General features: G+C 37.7%; 1 protein-coding gene across 1 annotated transcript in view; it reads left to right on the top strand.

The window, feature by feature from the left end:
• The first annotated feature begins 307 nt into the window (after positions 1-307).
• LOC149966214 (glutamate receptor ionotropic, NMDA 2B-like) overlaps positions 308-8453 on the top strand; it is a 111818-nt gene continuing 103672 nt past the window's right edge. Inside the window, exon 1 of the mRNA XM_090167503.1 lies at positions 308-459. Within this exon, the coding sequence (XP_090023629.1) occupies positions 308-459 (152 nt within the window). The remainder of the gene's footprint in view (positions 460-8453) is intronic.

The following is an 8453-nucleotide window of genomic DNA, read 5'->3' as shown; positions in this document are numbered from 1 at the left end:
TAAGGATTAATCACTTTAACTCTTGTATCCACAACCGACGATTATCCTAAAAATGAAATTATTTTTTGCATGTTATATCTCTTTCTATCCGTGGATAATATCTATAAATAAACAGTTAACCCCAATTTTAATGGTTAATCGATATTTTGGCAGTTAATTTATCTGTTTTGCCCATCTTTAACCAGAAGTAGACTTAGGTTTTATAAATATCGCTATAGAACATATTATATTTAGACAGCCCAAACAATTCTTAATATAACAGCCATTTTATAATTTTCAGCGAATTTCCGACTCGCACGTCCTTCAAATGGCCCCGTCAGTGAAGCACCAATCGGCGGCCATGTTGAGCATCCTGCGACGCTACGACTGGTTCCGGTTTTCCATCGTGACGTCACAAATTGGCGGCCATGACGACTTTGTCCGTGCAGTCAGGGACGAGATCCTGGAACAAAACAACAAGTGAGTTTTCCTTCGTTACTTACAAACGAGATGATACCCTTGACCTTGATATGACCTTGACTACGTGCGTCTCATTAAGGGTCAGGTCCTGTTTATCAATTGCCTTACCCTCCGCAGCGCTATTTAAACTTATTAACCAATAAACTTTTCTACAAATTACTGACAAATTACGCCAACTCACCCAAAGATGTCAACCGATTTTTTTCAAATTTTATACACGTTTTTGCCTCTGTATAAAACGGACATTTCCCAATTTTGAGCTGAAAACAATAATTAGTTTTTTTTTTTGAGATACACAAACATCGGTGTCGACCCGAGGCCTTAGACACCAGCACACACACAATAACTGATTAATCAGGGTGAGATATGTGTAACGGCCACGCCAACGGGGGATACGTGGGGACAGGGGTGGGGACGAAGACCGTAATGCAGGCTGTCTTGCGAATAGCTCTCAGTACAATTTTGCATTGAAGAATAGGAAGTGTCACACTTATGTAACAATATTATACATTTATGTTAATACTATAGAGTAAAGGCAGTGCTTCGTCACACGACGTCACCCATGCTTTTTCCTACTCATAAAAATTCGCGCCCACAATGGCGGCCATGGCCAAAGCTGGTGCTACTACTCAATAAAGGTACAATCTAATTACTCAATTTTCCCAACCGCGTGTCTTACGCCGCGGCGCTACGAAGGTCACTGTCACGTTGATTCTCTAACACTATTAAGACGCAAACTTTACTCGATTTTCCGGTGCATTTCTGCACTGCAAAGCGCCACGATAAAGAACCAACAAGTGAATCAAAGCGAGTTTCCTCAAATTTCGTAAACGCGTGCCTTACGGCGCGCCGCTACAAAGGTCACTGGTGAGGTCACACTTATTACTTATCCCTATCAACGCGGATATGTTCGTGGACTTCCGGCGTCTATGGCTCAGCCGAATATAATGGCCACGGCGAATTGGGCCTTTTCTTGGGCGACTAAACAGCGCGTAAAGGAACACGTGTTACCGACATGGGCAATTATTTTCGCCTTCGTTCGCTAGGGGGCAGGCCGACTGCCTCTAAATGTTATATAATTATTTGCTCGGGTCGATAGGTCGCTAGCGGCGGAGCAACGATCAATAGGGGGCGCTACGGCCGATTCTTCGTAAGTCGAGAGGGCTTCCAATTTGGAAGGACAACGGGTTAACACGTGATTCCGCCTGAGGCGATACGATGCCCATCCCGACGTTGCCTAATGGCCGCGGGCTTTTACGACCGGTATGATTAACCGTGGCGCACTCTGGTGGCGGATTATTAAATTTTCATTTATACCGAGTAAGGGCCCAGTTTCGAAAGCCATTTACACAGGTCCACCCCCCCCCCCCCCCCGAATACCGCGCTGTTGGAATTCAGTTGATTTTAATTAATGTAGCCGTTACTAGGAGGCGCTCGTTATGTTTTCGTCGACTGACTTTAGGATATGAAAGTCTTAACGTCAATCGAAAATATTACTGCCCATTATAACGGTTTATAAATTCGATTAGCTCGACTAAGGCTTCGGTTTAGAAATCGATTACACGACTTCAATTTCATTTTCGATCCAAATCTATATGTCCTAATTTACAATTTAATTTTCGATTAAAATATTTACAATTTAATTTTCGATTAAAATATTTACAATTTAATTTTCGATTAAAATATTTACAATTTAATTTTCGATTCAAATATTTACAATTTAATTTTCGATTCAAATATTTACAATTTAATTTTCGATTCAAATATTTACAATTTAATTTTCGATTCAAATATTTACAATTTAATTTTCGATTCAAATATTTACAATTTAATTTTCGATTCAAATATTTACAATTTAATTTTCGATTCAAATATTTACAATTTAATTTTCGATTCAAATATTTACAATTTAATTTTCGATTCAAATATTTACAATTTAATTTTCGATTCAAATATTTACAATTTAATTTTCGATTCAAATATTTACAATTTAATTTTCGATTCAAATATTTACAATTTAATTTTCGATTCAAATATTTACAATTTAATTTTCGATTCAAATATTTACAATTTAATTTTCGATTCAAATATTTACAATTTAATTTTCGATTCAAATATTTACAATTTAATTTTCGATTCAAATATTTACAATTTAATTTTCGATTCAAATATTTACAATTTAATTTTCGATTCAAATATTTACAATTTAATTTTCGATTCAAATATTTACAATTTAATTTTCGATTCAAATATTTACAATTTAATTTTCGATTCAAATATTTACAAATTATTAATAATAAAATTCAAATTTAATTTTAAAATTGGTACTGAAGTAAATTTTTTGTCTATTTTAATTACCTTTTAATTACGATTTTAATCAATTTATTCAGTTAAAATCGTCTCGCCAATACCGGTTGATTAAGCTAGTTAAATTAACGAATCAATTTCTGAGATGTCGTAATCAATTAAGTCTATTAATAGACAACGCGTATGGTCTAATCGTAATCGGTCCAATAAGACTAGTCACGTCCTATTCGATTACATAAGTGCAATAATCGATTAACGACATACCATAATCGAATCAAATTAAATCAGACGACTACTTTTCAGCCTTCCTAATCAATTAAGTATATACATCTCAATCGATTACGAAAAACGATAACCCGGAGTCGAACGCGAAAATCACAATAGGTCTTTCTATAAAGTAACATTGGCCGTCTTGTTTTGATGTTGCTTCTGCGTCACGGGTGACGTATTGATGACGTTTTACTACGAAAAGCCCTTTACATAAGAGTAAATTTGACGAGGCACCCTGTTTCTAAGCATAAACTGAACTGAACTTCTACGTATTTCGTGAAGAATGAGCTACATAAAAACAAGTTCCGCAAGCGTAGCTTATTTTATGGCAATGCCTATTGATACAGGTGCCATCTAACTCCAAAAACATGGCTACCTTATATTCAAAACCAGGTAACTCAAAAAATTCATTTTCATTAAAATTCCTCTTGGGTTTATTAAATTAATGTACAAGATGATTGAAAATTTGTTCAAATTTAAATTTATATTTAAAATATAGTTTTAACATCGGGGGATTCTGGGTACTTAAATGTCCGTGACATCTTGTTTTTATTATTTTATTGAAAAGCCTATTTCCTAAAATTATTAACGCACACCGTAATCGATTAATCTAAACAAGTGAAATAAATCTTCTGCATTACCCTCCATTATAATCGACTAAGTATATCCATCACAATCGATTACGGAAAACGATATCCACCGAGACGATCACGAAAATCACAATTGCCTAAACTTCAGCCTGTGAAAAAAAAAAAGTGCAATACGGATTAAACGCGCATGACTGCCGCACACGACAGCGGACGAACACGACCAAATACGTCAGACCATTACGGACACGCTCCAAAGAATATCAACCCTTATAGGGGAGGGCAGTGCAGGGGGGGCGCGTAGTGACCAGTCAAACGGCGCCGTTGGACTGAGCTAAAGACACAAGGAGGGAGAGCGGTCAAGGGGGACCCCGCTGCTCTTTGTTGTCTTTTCCGGACAAATGACGAAACTGACCATCCGGAAGAAAGAGAGAATGACCAACGGCGACCGCTTTCTCGTATTAGGCTTCGGAGACTTCCTACAAAGCCTCTACTCCGGCCACAGGGTGGTGGGACAATGTTACATTGCAGTACGGGCAAAGGTGCATGATAACATATATTAAAGGATAATTCTATAGGTTACAATAGTTGATTTTAGAATATAAAAAAGGGGTCTTGCCCAGCTTGTTAAAATGTTGCTCTTACGTCACAAGATCCCGCTTCTGCGTTTAGTTTGCAACTCTCTCCTCACTGGTTAAAAGGGTTTTCCCTCGAGCTCTTCGGTTTCTCCTTCCATATAAACATGTAGAGGTTAACGGTAATAGTCAGCTAGGCAACCACCTTAGGCCTAAGTCATCAAGCGACTTTTGAAGCCATTAATTTAGGTGGCCGAGTTACAATGCGTAGGAGGGTGGTGGCAAGCCCTTCATGCCACGTGAGCCAACAGCTCCCTACACTAACTATTGCCGTTAACCTCAACAAGTTTAGTAAGTGTAGGGAGCTATTGGCTCGCGTGGCATGAAGGGCTTGTCATCACCCTCCTACGCATTGTAACTCGGCCACCTAAATTAATGGCTTCAAAAGTCGCTTGATGACTTAGGCCTAAGATAGTGCCTTGGGTATTAGCCTAGCTGATTATTAGTATATTGTTCGCACGCGCGCTAGAAAAAGCTATATTCCTTATATTCCGGGTGGCGTAACGGCACTAGCTTCTCCGAGGTTATGCCTATGATCTAGCGTCTGCTACAGACAAATTTGAAAGTAATAATTTCGTTTTTCTTAAATAAACTTATCACAATATAAGCAAACGATGCCAAAATTATATTCAAATTAACGAATAACGATGAGGAAACACTAATAGCGTCTGCTTTAGCCGCTACCTATCTAGGTTGCAATGCAGTGGCGAAGCTGAGAACTCAGAGCCCCCCCCCCCCCCCGCAGAAATCTCTTTGGGCCCCCCTTTTAAATTTTTTTTATGGTGAGCGGGGCCCCCCGAGCCACGGGCCCTGCGGACCATCAGCTACGCCAAAGTTACTTATCTAGGTTGCAATGCAGTGGCGAAGCTGAGAACTCAGAGCCCCCCCCCCCGCAATAATCTCTTTGGGCCCCCCTTTTCAATTTTTTTTATGGTGAGCGGGGCCCCCCGAGCCACGGGCCCTGCGGACCATCAGCTACGCCGAAGTTTCATGGCGAGTCAAAGGGGGCGTAGCGGTAGTTTTTGGTGGCGAATATTGAAATATGAAACAGCGTGCGCTTTGAAATATAATGCTTTTACAAGTATGTCCTGGATCTCTCCATTACTACTTCTAGGCAATCGCTGAACAGGTTTTATTTAAGCGTCTAGTGTAACTGTAATGACTTGACCATTACCAATTTTTGTTTTGCATTTTTTCACCAAATATACTAATATACAATAATTTATCTTATTGTCAAAATTACAAACGAGCCAATCAACGCGAGGGGTACTTTTAGGTTCTGCCTTTTGGGACCAAATGTAGCTTAAGCATCTTGTTTTGATTTCGACGCTAGCGACATCGGTTGTAAAAGAGCTTCTTCCCCTCGAGTCAACACTTGCTTTAACTCTATTCTCGATATAATCTAAGGACCATTAACAATACTCCCAATTCTTAATCTTGGGATAATATTTTCAACACCAGTGACGTAGCCTAGATTTTTGTTCGGGGAGGAGGGAAGCACAATTTAAAAAATTGATTAAAGCTCATGTAAGCATTTTAAATTTAATGTTATTTTACATTATCTATCGTGTTCGAAGAAATATGAGTTATGAAAGATCGGTTTGTGTGAAAGAAACATACTGGAAAAGAAGGCAACAAGGGTATAAAAAAAACACGTTCCAAAATTCACAGAAAAGCACGTGGCCGAGTTCCGGATGCAAGAAGCGGGAAATTAACCATCCCCTCTGACGTCACCGTCACCTTTCGAAAATGGTTTTTGATTGGTTGAAAAAGAGCGAAATCGCCCAACTGAGCGAAAAAAATAGAAATGAAAATCGCCACACAAAACCGAAAACCGACGGAATTTCCGCCCGGCGTCGACGGAAATTTTCGCCCATTTTCCGTCGACGCCGGGCTTTTTCGCCCAAAAACCGCCAAGTGAAAACCAGGCTTAAGACGTCATAGTTTGATTTTAAGATACTTGAAATTGGCTCATTGTTTCGACACCGGCCAATTACGATTTGTTTTTCTACTTAAAGCGACTGTCAGTTCTATCATTGCCACCTGCATTGTGATAAGGCCTTTGTTATTAGAGATGGCAATGATTCTATCCAGTTCTTCAGAAAAACCACTTTACTGGAGAGCGTGGGACCATCAATTTATGTCAAAGGAAGCTAAATTTCCAAATAGTCAAATGATAACGTCGTCAGAGAGCCGTTGTTGAGGAGATTAATTAGACAAATTATACTCTACTTAGTTTTCTTTAACCTAAATTATATATCCCACATAAAATATATTGTTAAAAATTACAATAATTTATCTTATTGTCAAAATTACAAACGAGCCAATCAACGCGAGGGGTACTTTTATGTCCCGCCTTTTGGGTCAAAATGTAGCTTAATCATTGTGTTTTGATGTCGACGCTAGTGACATCTTTTGAAAAAAAGAGCTACTTCACTTAGAGCCGACACTTACTTTAACTCTATTCTCGATATAATCTAAGGACCATTAACAATACTCCCAATTCTTAATTTCAACCATGGTTGCTATTTTTTATTTTATTGATTTTTAAACTATTTATTTTCTTGCAAATTGAACAGTAATTTCCGTGCATTAGTAATGTAAACTAAAATTTAAATTAATCATATTTAATAACCTTTAATTAGTACTTGTAATATAGATAGCGTTGAATTGACATTGCTACAGAAAATATTTTTGTTAACATTGTCATAAATACAGGTAAATAAAATAGCCTATTTAAACCAATGGTATTTTTTAAAATCGCCATTATTACAGTCGGGATTCTAGCTCCGAATTCAATAGACCTTAGGGCGAAGTGACCTTCAGAGGTTTGAGGCTAGTTAGATTTCGATTCCTTTTATGGCACCGCATTCACCAGGGAGTCGCAAAGAACGAGGTCCATGATCCATCCCTTTTTTAGTGCGACGAATCATAGATGGCGTCAGAGCTATACTCTGATAATGGGACAACTTTTCATTTAGAATTGAAACCATTGCCTAAGTTAATGAGCCCTTGGATAAGTGCGAACTGACTCTCAAGAGAGAATATGGAGTTCTTTGTCGCTGTCTGTTTTCGGAATATGGTGCCCTCTATCTAGTGGGGCTAGAGAATAAACTTTAAAGAGTTATTATAAAATTAAATCATATGATATTATAATTTGGAATGAAATTAAAATTAAGAATTAATAATAACAGGAGACATGACTAGGAGTTTACAGCGGTTGCCGCGGTGCAGTGGCGTAGCCAGGGGGGCACAGGGGCACATGCCCCCCCCCCGAAACGTATGGTCGTACGTACGTACAAATATTTTTATTTTTTTACTTTTTTTTCAATAGTGTGCCCCCCCCCCCCCGAAACAAAATCCTGGCTACGCTACTGCCGCCGTGAATGGACCACGGCGTCGTGAACACAAAAACCTGTTTTTCCAAATAACCCCCGCTTTCTACCCACCCCTCGAATTTTCTCTCAGCCGTTCCCTTTTTTTCTCGGCCGTCGCGTGAGATACTCTACTCTCAACATGGCGTCATCTGGGAGAAAAAAACCCTTCTCGCGGGCTCACGCTGAGGCGGCTCTACAACCCAGTCAGAACTGGTTTTTTCTTCAGCGGCAGTTCCCACAATCCTCGCTAGAGAGCGTCACTAAAATATTTCATCTCGGGTCCGTCTCCGAGACTGGAGATACCACGGTTTGGGGTGTAAAAGTTAGAGAAGGGAAAGACACGTTTTTCGTTCACAGTGCGCGTTGGGAAAAGCGCCCGGCTGTGAACTCCTAGTCATGTCTCCTGATAATAATAATAATAATCAGCTAGGATAAATTACTCTGAAATTTAAATTGAGAATTAAATAACTATGAAATTAAAATTAAGAATTTAATTACTATTAAATTAAAATTAAGATTTAAGTTACTTTGAAATAAAAATTAAGAAATAAATTGATATATCAATTAATAAAGAATAAAATTTAGATATCAATTAATAAAGAATAAAATTGATATATCAAATAATAAAGAATAAAATTGATATATCAAATAATAAAGAATAAAATTGATATATCACCTCATATACCACTTTATAAAGAATAAAATTGATATATAATTTAATAAAGAATGAATTGATATATAATTTAATAAATAATTATATTGATATATAATTTAATAAAGAATGAATTGATATATAATTTAATAAAAAATTATATAAT

The sequence above is a fragment of the Leiobunum rupestre genome, chromosome 1 (assembly GCF_980474605.1).
Source record: "Leiobunum rupestre chromosome 1, qqLeiRupe1.1.hap1, whole genome shotgun sequence".
NCBI classification, from domain to species: Eukaryota; Metazoa; Arthropoda; class Arachnida; order Opiliones; family Sclerosomatidae; genus Leiobunum; species Leiobunum rupestre.
The sequence above is the reverse complement of the archived record's forward strand: the minus strand, read 5'-3'. Positions and strand labels throughout refer to the sequence as shown.